Source organism: Abramis brama (assembly GCF_963993115.1).
Source record: "Abramis brama genome assembly, chromosome: 5".
NCBI classification, from domain to species: Eukaryota; Metazoa; Chordata; class Actinopteri; order Cypriniformes; family Leuciscidae; genus Abramis; species Abramis brama.
Window position 1 is genome coordinate 24459692 of NC_139967.1, and position 15813 is coordinate 24475504.

Sequence of the window (15813 nt, forward strand, 5' to 3'; positions counted from 1 at the left end):
GTTATTTAATTAACACCATCTTCTAACATTTAAAATTGTAAATATATTTTAACAATCATCAACCATTTCAATTGTGAATTATACAACCAGTTAAATGAATGTAATTGAAAATATGAATTCAAATAAATTTACATTCTTTATTGTCACTAAAGCATATACACAAGTATCAGAGTGAAGGTCTTGGATGCAATTATGTTGTGACAGGAAAGACCAGAATCCACAAAACATTAACTGCATAATATACATGTGATGCACAGTATTCTCATGATATACATTACTATACAAAATGCACAATTACAAATACAGAATACATTTTAAAAATTCATATACATTTTAAATGTTGCAATGATTCTTTGAGCAGTTCCTGTTGCAGTACAAGTAACAAAGCAGTGACTGGACACAAGCAGTGCAAGGATAGTCCACCTAAAACATGAGCATTCTCTCATCATTTACTCTCCTTCATGCCATCCCAGGTGTATATGACTTTCTTCTTGACATAAACATAGACAAAGATTTTTAAGGAAATAATCCATCTCTGTGAGTCCATAATACTTTGTAACTCATGTACGTAAGACAGTTGGTCAGAAGTGATTTTTAATAGTTAAAACAGTCATATTATTAGTATTTTTCTTATCTAGCCTATTGTTTGACTTCAGAAGGCATTGATTCATCCACTGAGGTCGCATGGATTACCGTCACGCTCACTGTGTGTGGTTTTTAAAGCATCTTTAGGACTCGCAGAGATGGATTACCTTCCTTACAATCTTAATTCATGTTTATCTGTAGAAAGAAAGTAAAATGCATCTGGGACAGCATGAGGGTGAGTAAAATAAGAGAGAATTGTATTTTTGGGTGAACTATCCCCTCAACATTCATATGCTGGTATTATGTTGGTATGCTAATCCAAGATCAGCATAGATTAATAAGAATAAAGTAAAACCTCTTGTGTACTTGTGAACTATGTTTGTTTTAATCTAGAGGAAATTGAAATATTTGCTATATATCAGGTGTCTGAAAATCAAGATCCCAGTCATTCAAAGGTGATGTGTCTGAACAAAGTAAGATTATTGTCTGATAGGGACAGTGGATCTCTGGTACTATCACTCCATCCTCTGTGTCAGCATCAGAATTTTGTTTATGGAAAAGTTGCTCCACTCCCTGGAAAATGAGAGAGGAAATGTATTATAATCTAACAATACAAACTGCTTATATATTTAAGGGATTTTACAGTACTAAATATTTACCTCGGAGTCAAGCAGCATTTATCATCTGTAATACTGTTGTGTAACCAGTAGATGGCTGTATTGCCCTATATATAAACATATGGATGTGTATTCCCTAGTTGCTGGATGTTTTCAGTCATAATTACTTGCATGTATTAAGTTTTTAATTTGGACATATATTATTATTAAAGACTATTAAAGATTAAACATTTTTCTCAGAAATGTTCATATGAAGTGCACTTTTTTTCATTATTATTAGTCAAATATGGACACAGAAAAAATCATTTTGTTACTCATACTAGATACATATAATAGTTTTATCAGTCATCTTTATCACACAAAAGTAATCAGAATAAATATTGCAACCAGGGCGATACTTCAAAATAATTGAGTGTTTACATATTACGAACAGAGACGTGGTCTGTGGTCAAGTCGTGTCTCTCCTCTTTCAAAAACTTTGCATCGCAAATTAATCAGCAATTGAGAAATTCAGGTTTAAATAGCTTTATTGGCATGGTAAAAAGGCTTTACATTGCCAAAGTTGAATCAGGCAGTGATTGACAGCGCTCTGGTCCTATGGCATCGGTCATTGACTGATACAGTACAGATACTGTACAGTACTCTAGCTCAATGTTGTTTGGGGTGGCTGGGGGGAAATATGATCTAATCGAAGACTGTAACCGAATGTAGATAAACAAGTCATGTAATGATTGGGCTAACAGTTAAAGGGTAACTAAACACTAAACCAACTTTTTTTATTTAATGATCTGTAAGAATGAGGCTTTATTAGTGCTGTTCATTGATTCGAGTAACTTTTTTGACATTTGGGTATAAAGTATTTTAATTTTACAATATATGGTGTAAAAACGTCTGAGTCAAGACAACACAGCTGTATAATGTTATGGGCTCTCACTGAGCTCTAAAATGCCTCTCCACCGGAAAAAAAGCCAGTATTGTAAATATTATTAGTATAGTATTAATAAAAAAAAAAACAGACTTACCACGAGTAGGCTAACGTTATCCAGTATCCTCCTGATACAGCGACGATGACTAATGATAAATATCATTCGTCTGTTCCTTCTATAAGAAATCATCTCAACAATATAGTGTAGCAGCAAATAAATACAGATATAAACTTAATATCACTAAAATGAAATAGAAAGCTGCGATTACAGACGCTCACATCCACACATAAACACACCACTGACGTCTTCACTTCCAGGTCACGAAGCTGTCAATCAAAAGCTCAGTAACCAATGAGAACACACTGCTACTAGCCCCGCCCCCACGAGAGAAATGTGTCAGAACGGCGAACGAAAACTCAGGGAGCATAAACGAAAACTTCAGAAGCGTAAATGAAAACTCTGGAAGCGCATTTGTAAGCTCAGATCAGCAATTGAAATATGAGAAATAGTTAGCAAAACATGCAGTGTATTAAAAACGAAGTAAAAAAATTTCCTGCGATTTATTCTTTTTCAGTTTTAGAGATAATTTATTTAGTTTCAATTTATATTTTCATTAGTTTCTTGAAAAGCTACGTTCATTTTTATTGGCACAAGAATAACTCCATAGTTAACATGTTGTTTAAATTGCTGAATGAGTTTATTTTATTTATTTTTGAAAGTTAAATGGTTAAAGCCAGAGCCATAGAGAGAAAGAGTTGCGACACTCCCATAGACCTCCGTTGTAAAAAATGGCGGCGCTTTTAACCGCCTACTTCCGGGATTTGCGTTCTTGAGAATTGGGTCTGAACTTCGACGGTTATGATGACGTAAAACGAGAACACAAGGACGCAAGATCGCTGAAGAACGCATATTGAGAAACACCCATTGTCATTTGGGCTTTGGACACCATTCACTTACATTGCTGCGCGTCGAGTTGTTCCAGAGTTAAGTTGCTGAAATATCGACCTTTTTTGAATTGTCAACTGTCTATATTGTTTCAGAGGCCCTTTGCGATGCTTATACTGGTCTTCATTTGTACATGCACAGCGTAATTATTTATATTTTATGTCGGTTGTTTCAACCAATTTTCAAGCACTGCCTGCTAGCTAGTTAGCTAGCGCGACTTCGTCAGCTAAGAGTTCGGTAATGAATCGCTGCCACCTTTATAGCAACTTTTATTTAATTAATTTTTTTTGGGATATACTAACTTTTCATTATGTTTTATTGTCTTGAGTGAAGCGGCTTGTGAGAACAATGCTGGACCTCTAGGATTGTTATGGCCATCACCAGTCCTGTCTGTTTCATGGATCACCTGCCCCTGGTTTTTGTTTTTCTTGTTCACACACACTCACACAAGCACACATTTTTGTTGTCTGTCATTGTTTAATAAAAAATATTTTATTTGAAAACCTTCATTTGTATCAGCCATGCTTACATTCGTTTTTAATCTGTTATAGTTTTGATAATGTGTATGGCTTAATCTTAAAATAATATTCTCTTAACATGATAATGTTTCACGTTGTGGTCCTGGGGGTGGCCACTTTCATCAGAAGAAGTGAGCTAGCTTCTAAGCGATTTCTGAACGGACCGCCACGGCAGACCTCTTTGCGTGATCACGAAGGTACAAGGTAGGCTAATGGCTGAATCAAAATTTATAAACAAAATCACGGGAATCAATAGCCTAATACAGCCCAGTTGTGCTAAAATAAATATCATGAGACGTCTATCATCAGATGAATGATATGGAAAAGTTAAGTTAGAGCCGCTAAAGCCAGTGCTACTACCCAGAGCCATAGAGAGAAAGAGTTGCGACACTCATTGATGTCGCCGCTATGGCTGTCACGTGGTTCATGTAAGCCCCAATAGTTCCAAAACATACGCTGGCTGTCATGTTCTTCTATGGGACAGACAGCAGCGATTGCATTATTGAACGGTAAATATAAAATAAAACACACACCCAAGTAATTTTTCAGCTGTTATTGCATTATTGCATTTTGTTAATGTCAGTTTTGCATTTGGAGATAAGTTTTAGGCTATATTTTTGGAGGGAAAAGCTTAGTGTTCATGTTCGCATGGGTAGTAGCAGAGCCATAGAGAGAAAGAGTTGCGACACTCATTGATGTCGCCGCTATGGCTGTCACGTGGTTCATGTAAGCCGCAATAGTTCCAAAACACATGCTGGCTGTCATGTTCTTCTATGGGACAGACAGCAGCGATTGCATTATTGAACGGTAAATATAAAATAAAACACACACCCAAGTACTTTTTCAGCTGTTATTGCATTATTGCATTTTGTTAATGTCAGTTTTGCATTTGGAGATAAGTTTTAGGCTATATTTTTGGAGGGAAAAGCATAGTGTTCATGTTCGCATGGGTAGTAGCACTGGCTTTAGCGGCTCTAACTTAACTTTTCCATATCATTCATCTGATGATGGACGTCTCATGATATTTATTTTAGCACAACTGGGCTGTATTAGGCTATTGATTCCCGTGATTTTGCTTATAAATTTTGATTCAGCCATTACACCTTCGTGATCACGCAAAGAGGTCTGCCGTGGCCGTCCGTTCAGAGTTCGCTTAAATATTTTTTATTAAACAATGACAGACAACAAAAATGTGTGCTTGTGTGTGAACAAGAAAAACAAAAAACAGGGGCAGGTGATCCATGAAACAGACAGGACTGGTGATCCCATAACAATCCTAGAGGTCCAGCATTGTTCTCACAAGCCGCTTCACTCAAGACAATAAAACATAATGAAAAGTTAGTATATCCCAAAAAATTAAATTAAATAAAAGTTGCTATAAAGGTGGTATAGCGATTCATTACCGAACTCTTACTGTCACAGTGACAGCTGACGAAGTCGCGCTAGCTAACTAGCTAGCGCAGTGCTTGAAAATTGGTTGAAACATCCAACATAAAATATAAATAATTACGCTGTGCATACAAATGAAGACCAGTATAAGCATCGCAAAGGGCCTCTGATACAATATAGACAGTTGACAATTCAAAAGAGGTCGATATCTCAACAACTTAACTCTGGAACAACTCGACGCGCTGCAATGTAAGTGAATGGTGTCCAACGCCAAAATGACAGTGTTTGGAACTATTCCGATCTTCTAATCCCGGAAGTAGGCGGTTAAAAGCGCCGCCATTGTTTACAACGGAGGTCTATGGGAGTGTCGCAACTCTTTCTCTCTATGGCTCTGGTCCTAGGCTATATAAGCCAGTCTAAACTGACCTTGGGAAGGTAAAGACAGGGTCATGTGGCTGAATGTATCCATTGTAGATTTTGCTGCCTGTAGCAATTTGTTTTCTTGCGGTTGTTGATACATCAGAGTTTGCACTGAGTCAAGTGTATATTCATTTTTGTGAATATTTTATTTTTATTTAATTTCGTAATTTCTCTTTGACACCTCACTGTGAATATGTACACTCCTACTTCTCCACTGGCATTAAATAAAAATCCTCTTTGGATGATATCTAAGTCCTAAGCCTATCTACCACCTCCCCTTGATCTCTATGGGACAAGTTATGACAAGACATAAATTTAGTATAGTTCATTTAGTATACGCGGTTCTATGAATATGCAAATTAGCCCCGCCTCCACTCACTCACACGAGCTCAGAGATCCACTCGTTGACGTGATTGGTTACAAGGTAGTTTGTGACGTTAGAAACACCAGCGATTTCAAACTTCAATGCAGTTTTAAGGAGAAAATACTCAGCAATGGTTTGTCTTAAAACATATTAAAAACACCACATAGACATATAAACAACATTAAAAACTTGATTTTCACCACAGGGGGACTTCAAGTATAAATCAGATTATTTTACAGATTTTTTTATAAATTAAAACAACATTTAAATTGGTTCATTTTAAATGGATTGATTTCCAATTATTTCAGTAAATATGTAAATAAATATAGATTTAATGGCAGCAGTTGTTATGCTTGTGATTTTTATTATCTTTAAATTAAATGGTGAGATATCTTTTTTGTTGGCTTTATATCGGCTTTATATATATATTTATGTGTGTGTGTGTGTGTGTGTGTGTGTGTGTGTGTGTGTGTGTGTGTGTGTGTGTGAATTTAACTGCCACTTCAATTATTAATTTGGAGATAGAGATAGAGTCTTTTTATTGTCCCGTAGGGATAATCATTTCCACACATCCTTTTTTCCTTCTTCCATAGCACAGAAATATCACATATGAGGAACACAGAGAACGTAACACATATCCAAATACATATACAAACACACAGCTCATTAAGACACCCACATAAACACGTCAGATGTGAAAACTACAAGGCAACTGAGGTGGGGGGTGGCAGTATTACAGTTTGTTCAGCACTGTGATGGCGGTGGGGACAAAACTTTTTTTGAAATAGGCTTTAGTCCAGGTTAGTGCTCTGTATCTGCGACCGGATGGGAGTAGTGTGAAGAATTTATTCAGAGGATGGTCTATGTCAGCTGCTATTGCGCGTGCTAGGCGTGTGATGGCTGTGTCATTCATGTCTGATAGGCTGGGTGTGGGGAGATTGATAATCTTGGAGGCAATATGTGTGATTTTAGCGAGTTTGTTTTTGCAGGTGGCAGTTAGCATTGTGTAGAAACAGGTTGAGCAGTACAGCAGGGTGGGTTGAATGATGCTTTTGTAAAGTAGGAGCAGGAGGTGAGGGGCAACAGAGAGGGCTTTCAGTTTGCATATTACATGTCTTTGTTGTGCACGTTTCTGGATGGCAGTGACATGTTCCTTGAAGTTGATTTTATTATCTATAATGAGTCCCGGGTATTTAAAGCTGCTGACCTATGCCTACACCATTCCGGGAGGGGGCGGCGGGGGTCGCGGGGCTGAAGCCAACTTGATGTGTCGAATGCTCAGAGCACGTTATAAAACGTATTCTTAAAATACACATTTCTGTTTTAATAAATGCTCATGGTAAATCATAGCATATTGCCTAAAACATAAGGTAGGTACAAAAATAATCAGTGATACATTTGTGACCCATTAAAAATTAGGGTTGCAATGGCATTTCAAAAGGTCGCATATGCGACCATTTTGGTCGCAGTGTAGTTCCCTGCTGTCCCATGACAGTTTCACAGCATCCCTCCACCACCCCATCACCTCACTCTTGATTGGCTTTCTATCCCAGTCAAAAGGGGGGAGTACTCTGGGTTCAGGCTAAATTCCAAACTCGGACCCTTCCCCGAACAGCATGCTAAATATGCATAAATTACTATATCTGATTTCATGTATGTGTGAACTCGTGAAATGGAGGTGGAGGAACAGATTCCGAAAGCTGGATTTTTTGTTTCTTACACATATTTCTAATATGTAAAAAACTGATGCTGGTTAAGCTACATCCACACAGAATTAATTCAGCATCTTTTAAGCCACTGCATCAAAATCTCTCATCATGGGGTTGGGGGAACAGATTTTGACGGCTGGTTTTGCTAGAGTTGTGCCATGAGTATTGATTTGCCCTCCCTGATTCGGTTGATGACCTGAGGGAGCAGAGGCACTGGGGGGAAGGCATAATGGCGGAGAGAGGGCCACCTGCTGGCTAATGCGTCCTTTTCCTTCTAGAAGAATATTGGGCAGTGGGCCCAAGAACATATGTCCAGGAGCCAAAGCCCAGCCTGCTGTCGCATAGGACACCCCAATTTTGCTTGGAGGCATCCATCACGACTACTTACCTTGTAGAAAACCGAGCACACTTCTACTCTCAACTGATACAGATTGGGTGTTTCCAGGGGACCAGGGCTTTGGTACAGCCGTGATCCTGAGAATGAGGTGGCCCTCACCCATGCTCGAGGTGGGACGCAGGCTCCTTCAACCAATGTTGATGGCTGCATGTGTAACAGGTCTGCTGAGTAGGCTGCTGCCATTAGGCCCAGTAGCATCTGAAACATTTTCAGGGGGAGGTTGTCCCCAATTTTGAAGGACACAGCTAGTCTCTGAATTTTCAGGGAATGTTCCGATGAAATCCCCAAATATTTGGGACAAATCGAATACTGCCCCCAGGAACAAGATGCGTTGGCTGGGGGACAGAGAGCTTTTGCTTAGGTTGATCCTGAACCCCAGACTTTCCAAGTGGCTGAAGAGCAGAGATCTGTGCGCACATAGTTCCTCCTTCGATTGGGCTAAGAGCAACCAATCGTCAAGGTAATTCAGGATGCATACTCCCATCCGTCTCAGGGGAGAAAGGGCTGCATCCATGCATTTTTGCGCCTTAAAGGTTAATAGTAAACTAACTTGGGTTGTTGTCCTTGGAGGAGGCTCGAACCCGAGGCTCGGCTTGAGCTCCGAGTTAAAATCCCCCTATGATGGAATTGCACAGAAGAGGATAGAGATATTTTACTGGAGGAGAAGGGGAGGAGGAGGGCTGCCGGAAGAATTTGTCAATGGGATGACGTGGGATCTGCAGTTTATATAGTACACTCGTATTGATGAAAAACCTTCTATGAAGGCACATTCATACCTCCAGAACATTGCGTTTATGATTATTACTGTCCATTATTAGCTTTTGCATTTTGTATTACCATTTTATGCATGCTTGATGATAGAACCACCAGTTAATGCAACCACTGGTATCTACAAATTTTTATTTTGATGATCTTGATCGTGTATATTATATGTTGATACCAATGCAAACATATTCGTATTACAAGAATCTTTAATAGTTTCTGCATCAACATCCAATATGCAAATTACCATGCTCGAAGACAAAGAGTCGTAAACTTTCCCTCCAAAAGCACAGTGAAATCAACAGCACAGTGATATGCATATATTTAATTGCTGTCTGTGTGAACTGAGGTCTTCTGCACACTAAGTAAATGCAAGTAAGCAAGATTGCTTTTTGCTTTCCCTTCTGCTTTATTTGGCATTTTGCATAATGTGCAAAAAAAATATTAATACTAAAAAAGTTATAGTTATAAATCTTCCCGCTGCTTCCTTTTTTCGGTCTAGTCTGAGACTTAAACTGCACTGCTGCAATAAATCCATGTGGTCTGACTTTGGACAGAAAAGGAAGTGCAGAAGAGAAAAGAAAACCAGCAGCACAGAGAAATAAAGGTTTGCACGCAACGTTATCAGTATTTAGCATCACGACTAGTTTTTCAGTCTCGGAGGGTGTGATATATGATTCTTGTTATTGTGCGTATGTGTCATTACTTAAGTGTTTGAGAGTAATGGAGCTGGAGCAGCGTTTTTCTGTGTGTATAAATGAATATGAAGAGGGTGAGGGTGAGGGACAGGGACACACAGAAAATAGGGAGACACAGAAGAATTATGCTGTTAAAACAGAAGACATTTATCAATCTCTTCAGTACCCACCTGCAGACCAGGGAACTATTATTGGTACAACACTGTTCTCAGGTAAGACAACAGAGGATGTGTGGATGGAATTCATGGATGGATGGAATTCAAGCAAATTGTTCATGAAGTTTACAATCAGTGTTTCTATTAATCACTATTAATCTTTGTTTAACAGAGTTTTCTGAAAGGAAATATGTGTTTTTACTATTTGCTGTGAACATACTTATCTCAACCATCATCCTTATTATTGTGGGCCTAAATTGTAAGTTTCATGACACAGCATTTGAAATTTATTGAGGTATACTAATCGAGAAAAAATAAAAGTTTTGTGACAGTAAAGGTTTAAATGTATAGTTTGACAAAATATTTAAAAATAACATGCTTTTCCACCCCTTAGACTCTCACAATAAAGAAACACAACCAATAAAAGGACAAAAAGGTTAGTTTTAATTTTTATTAACTGATGAGAACAAACTAATTTTCAGCATGCATGTGTGAAACATCTGATATGTTACATTTATGTGTCTAAATGTTCACACATTTGATTGTTCTTAATTTTGGTTGTGTTGTTGATCATCGTATGAGCTACAACTGAAAACTGAATTGTTAAAATCGCTCTTGTGTGGTTTTGCTCTAGAACTGTCCTGGCATGGCAAGGAATATTAATACAAAACAATTTCTGTCAACTATACAGATACTTCATACTGAATGTTCTTTTTTATCTTTCAGAAGTGTGGCTTCTCTATGACAATGTGTTTTATTTGTTCTGGAGTGACAACAGTGACTGCTACGCTGCTGAGAGCTTCTGCTCTAAGAGGAATGCTAGTCTTGCCATGTTATCTGTGCATAACAAGGTGCAGCAACTATTCATCCACTTCTCTCTCTTTTTCTGCATAAGTACACTAGAAACTGATGCAAAAACAGAATGGAAAACAATGCATTAACAAACAATACCAGTAGCAGTAGTGGAATAAAAACACAATATTTAATATATTTTTTAAATCCAATATGAAATAATAAAGTGAACATTACTGTGCATGAGAGTAAACAGAATTAAAACGGTAATTACATTATTGTACAGAGCTTATGAAGATGATGTCTGATTCTGAGACTGGGTTGCACATTTGACTGTTCATATACTAAATCCATAATTTTACCTCATAAATTGGTTATTATTCATTATATGGTTAATATAGCTGAGAGGGTCTGAGAGTGGCTTAAATTATACTATATTACTAATCTTAAATGAATTAAAAGTGAACTTTGTTGTACACATGTTCTTGAATGTTGTCTGTGTACATGGGCAGGTCTGGTTGATGTCTAGAACCAATGGAAAGCAATTTCTGGTGTCAAAAGCCTCATTAGACGGATCTGGAGACAGTGCTTCTTCATTTGGGGTAATGCACTTACATTTTTTTTATTTTAAACCTTTAAGATATTTGTGAAAGATTTTTCTGAACAGTCAATTACCAAAATTAGACAGTTGAAAAGCTTTTGATGCTGTTGGATGGTTGTACAACTTCAGAGCAAAACAAATGGTGTACTGTATATGATGAATGACGAGGAGAACAGGCTCTACAGTTTATGTTTGTGGGTGAAAAAAAAAAGTAGGCCTATGTGTAGAAAAGATGAGAAAATTAATTCCAAAAAATTTCTGGGCTTAAAGTTTTGTTTTTTAGTAGGACTTTTATTTGTTAAAATCAATAAAATTATTAAGTATTTTAATATGAACTATATATGTTTAAATGTACATTCTGTGGACATAATTTTGATACATTTCCATAAAAATATATTTCTGACTGTATTCTGGTTGTGCTTCAGGATGATGATGATGATGATGATCATGAGTGTGGCATCATGACCTCTGATGTTGATATGGATCATGGTGAAGGATTTGTGTGTGAGAGAGTAGTGAGGGAACTCACTTCTTCACTAAAGAAGGCCTGAGAGCTGAAACATTTGTGCTTTTCCGCTAGAGTAAGCCTTTTGAATTTAATGTAGCCTATATATGGAGCAGTTCCATGTGTTTTTTGTTGTTGTTTTTTTTACTTTTTTTAAATAATATTTTCTACATTCAGTTTATATTATGAATTTTACTTACATTGAACTTTTTATATTGTTTTTTGCTGAATTTTTCTATCCCTGAATGTATAATGTTTAATGCTTTATTAATTTGTGCAAGGCGAAACTCTTCTCTGTAGCTACTAATAATAACTGTATTGTCTTCAGAAGTTAGAGATAAGAGGTTGTTTCCCTTCAAGGCTTTCAGTTACTTTTTAAAAAGCAATAGCCTACATTTATATTTGCTTTTTCTTGCTTTAAAAAGACTTGATGAATTAGTTTTTTAGTAAATGGAATCAGGTAGATCTTTGTCTATTCAATAAATTCAGTTCATTTCTTATGATCACTTGGTTTACTGTATTTTTATCCTCTCCTGCTTCTGCCCCAAGGCTGCAAAAGAGCTATCTTTATAAAAGTGGTATTTCCTCAAGGTAAATTTAAACGGATTTAAACTAGGCTTACTGTTTAATGCTGGGGCCGCACCAAGATATTTGGGCCGATTTCTCCCCTTCCGACAATCCTAAATTAAATCCTGATTATCTTGATGGTTCTTCAGATTATTTTATCAGATTTCCCTGTGGTGTGTGGTGTGAGGTGTGTTAAGAGTGACCGAACCTGCTCGGAAGAACGTCGGAGCCGCCCCGATCTCGAATACGGTGACGCATTGCTGCCACATACATATTATTTTTTCCCCTCAATTATGTCGTAATAACGAGATCTTATGTCGTTTTAACGACATCTTTTCTCGTAATAACGAGATCTTATGTCGTTAAAACGACATATTTTCTCGTAATAACGAGATCTTATGTCGTTTTAACGACATATTTTTCTCGTAATAACGAGATCCATATGTCGTTAAAACGACATCTTTTTCTCGTAATAACGAGATCCATATGTCGTTAAAACGACATCTTTTTCTCGTAATAATGAGATGCTATGTCGTTAAAACGACATATTTTTTTGCCCTTATAAGGACATGTGTAGTCATGTACAAAATATGCTTTATCCACATAAAATTGACAGCCTATCGCGCCTTTATCACACTTTTACGTTCAAAAAGCTTAAGCAAATAGTAGCAGCCCCCAATCATGCAAAATTAATCAATGAGGCCCTTTTTTTTAAATATATTTTATATAGGCCTATAAGTTTTTTTTTTTTAATATGATATTAGGCTATATAATAAGATTTATTTTGTTAATAGGCTATATCTTCATTACCTAGAGATATAATTAAACAAAAAGTAGTCAAAACACATCTAACAGAACATAGCCTAAGTTGTTTATTTTTTTACAACATTGTGTTCTTATTTTGTTTAATTAACGAAATGTCAATCTTCGTCTTTATAACAGAAGATACAATACAATACAAAAATCTTCAAGATGTATAACGGATTGTCACCTTATAAACAGTCCTTTGGAATGGAATAATAAACCCTTATAATAAAGAAAAAGCTTCAGTGATAAAGATCAAATGCTGTACACACAGAAAAGCAGATGAGCCCAGAATATGAACGCAATGCATTTAATTATACGTTAAGCGGTTTCCTTCCATAGAAACCCTTTATTATAAAGAAAATAAAGGTGGCTCTTAACGTGTCTTTCTATGGGAGGATGGGATTGCGGTGCAGCAAATCCTTTAAATGGTATTCAATGCAAAACAAAAATGAAAAATAGTAGGAGCCAATAAAATAAACAAATTATTGTGGCATTAATTAGCCCATAAACAATATTTATTTTAAAGCCTAAACGAATTTGTTTAAAGAAAAACACCAGCGCTGGGCGTTTATCTGTATAGGCTAAGTGTTTCAGCCGCCCTTTTCAAACTGGCGCAAGAAAATGCAATAGAATTTGATTTGTTAAACATGAAGAGGACTTATCAGTCTGGCATGGCCGCTCGCTTTAACGTAACCTAAATGTTTGCTATTATTAAGCGCATATCCGAGTGTTTGTGCGGAGTGTGGAGCGCGCACTGCATGACATGGATGCGCCGGTGCCATCACTCGCATTTTCCTATCAACAGTGGAAACAACTTAAAATACTCCATCATTTCTGGTCATAGTGTATAGACAAGCCTCACAGACATGAGAAATATAACTAACTATATAAAGTTTATTAAAAAAATGTCCACCAACGAAAAAAATCCAATCGAAAGCAAATACGGTACCATCTGATTATGTAATCCTGTCCGTATGAAAGGCGCATCTAGGCTACATTACAGCGGAGATGTATGGAGATACGTTTGCAGGGTGCCTAACCGCACTGATTTAGAAAAGACTAGTTCATTAATAAACAATTAAAATGCTTCGTTATTTTTTTCAGACACATTTATTATATCATTAGCCTACTTTTGCCAGTGCTTTGCGGCAAGTTTTGCATGCGCTTGAGCGCGGAATACAGGCTATAGCCATATATGAACCCAGGATTTAATATAAACGTGTGATTAGTCCTAATTGCTTAAATGAATGACTACTAGTCTAGAAAATCCTTTAGTCTATGGCAACTCTAATCAATAGCCTACATTTAATATTTGACATTATTTAATTAGTAATTAGTATCCAGCTCTTTACATTAAATTAGTTGAGTTAGCATAATTAGCTAATGAACTAATAAAATAAAGTTTAAATTAAGATAATACCGGTAACCATATATTTCTTTATTCCACCACCACACAAAGGACTGTTTATAAGGTGACAATCCGTTACATGTGAAGATTGTATGGCTGTATCTTGAAGATTTTTGTATTGTATTGTATCTTCTGTTATAAAGACGAAGATTGACATTTCGTTAATTAAACAAAATAAGAACACAATAAACAACTTAGGCTATGTTCTGTTAGATGTGTTTTGACTACTTTTTGTTTAATTATATCTCTAGGTAATGGAGATATAGCCTATTAACAAAAATAAATCTTAGGCTATATATAATATTATTTAAAAAAAAAACTTATAGGCCTATATAAAATATATTTTTAAAAAAGGGCCTCATTGATTAATTTTGCCTGATTGGGGGCTGCTACTATTTGCTTAAGCTTTTTGAACGTAGAAGTGTGATAAAGGCGCAATAGGCTGTCAATTTTATGTGGATAAAGGCATATTTTGTATATGACTACACATGTCCTTATAAGGGCAAAAAAAGATGTCGTTTTAACGACATAAGATCTCGTTATTACGAGAAAAAGATGTCGTTTTAACGACATAAGATCTCGTTATTACGAGAAAAGATGTCGTTAAAACGACATAAGATCTCGTTATTACGAGAAAAGATGTCGTTTTAACGACATAAGATCTCGTTATTACGACATAATTGAGTGGAAAAAATAGTATGTATGTGGCAGCAATGCGTCACCGTACGAATCGTAAATATTCAACAAGTTTTTAGATTTCTGATGGGGGGAACCCCGAGGACAAACCTATATGAGACAAACGCGCACATAGGCTAGCCTACTCTTTTGATTGTCAGGTGGAACGAAACGATATACCCAATCAGAAAGCGAGCTGACAGAAGAAGGAAGCACAAACGCAGTCATGGCGCAGCACAGAGTAAAATGGATATAGACACCAGAGATGGAGGATCAGCTTGTCGATTTGTGGCAATGTTCTGTTAAAAGCATTCCAAACACTACCATAGCAATTTCTCCCCGCCTATCGTCCGCAATATTTATTCTGAAGTCTCGAGAGATTTTGCGAGATTTCCCGTTTTCACAGTCGTAACGTTAGCTATCTCAGGTTGAAAATCTGTTCATGTGTGTTCTTCACATCGCGGCACACCACACTAGGAGCAAAGCTGTTAAATCTAACATTATTTGCCCTCATGTTTGTGGTCTCTCACATTTCAAAAATCGTATAAGATTTTAAATATATCTTGGTGTGGCCCCGGCATTTTGCAAACACCTGATAGAAGTCCTAAAGTCGCATGAGAGTTTTATCCTGGGGTTTAGCGCCCCCTTCCTGTAATGTTCTGAAGTGTTGGGTTTTAACCGTTAATTGTTGCAATTAAATAATAACAAAACGTAAATCTAACTAGTAGCCTAACATAAAGCTGGTATTCTCACATTAAGTTTTAAATAATTAAAATAATGTTATTATAGCCACAAATGTTTCTATATTTTTACTGTCTCCATCAATGACTGCAGCACGTTAACTGAGGTGATCAGAAGAATCAAACAGCGCAACTGAACAGACTAATCAGGTAACGTTAGGCTAACGTATAGCCTAATACATACAAAATCTTTTTGTTGTTGTTGTTTGTTTCAGTTCTCTAGAAATATTCTT

General features: G+C 36.7%; 1 protein-coding gene across 1 annotated transcript; it reads left to right on the forward strand.

The window, feature by feature from the left end:
- Positions 1-4356: 4356 nt before the first annotated feature.
- LOC311083027 (uncharacterized protein) lies at positions 4357-11888 on the forward strand. Its single transcript, XM_084114276.1, has 7 exons — positions 4357-4398; positions 9135-9542; positions 9658-9744; positions 9880-9921; positions 10212-10336; positions 10790-10879; positions 11304-11888. The coding sequence occupies exons 2-7, from the start codon at positions 9356-9358 to the stop codon at positions 11427-11429; spliced, it is 657 nt and encodes a 218-aa protein (XP_083970402.1). The 5' UTR covers positions 4357-4398; positions 9135-9355; the 3' UTR covers positions 11430-11888.
- The last annotated feature ends 3925 nt before the right edge of the window (positions 11889-15813 follow it).

Coding starts and splice junctions, on each gene's coding strand:
- LOC311083027 (XM_084114276.1), top strand. CDS start 9,356: ATGGAGCTGGAGCAGCGTTTTTCTGTGTGTATAAATGAATATGAAGAG. Junction 9,922..10,211: donor ACCAATAAAAGGACAAAAAG/GTTAGTTTTAAT, acceptor TTTATCTTTCAG/AAGTGTGGCTTCTCTATGAC. Junction 10,337..10,789: donor TGTTATCTGTGCATAACAAG/GTGCAGCAACTA, acceptor GTACATGGGCAG/GTCTGGTTGATGTCTAGAAC.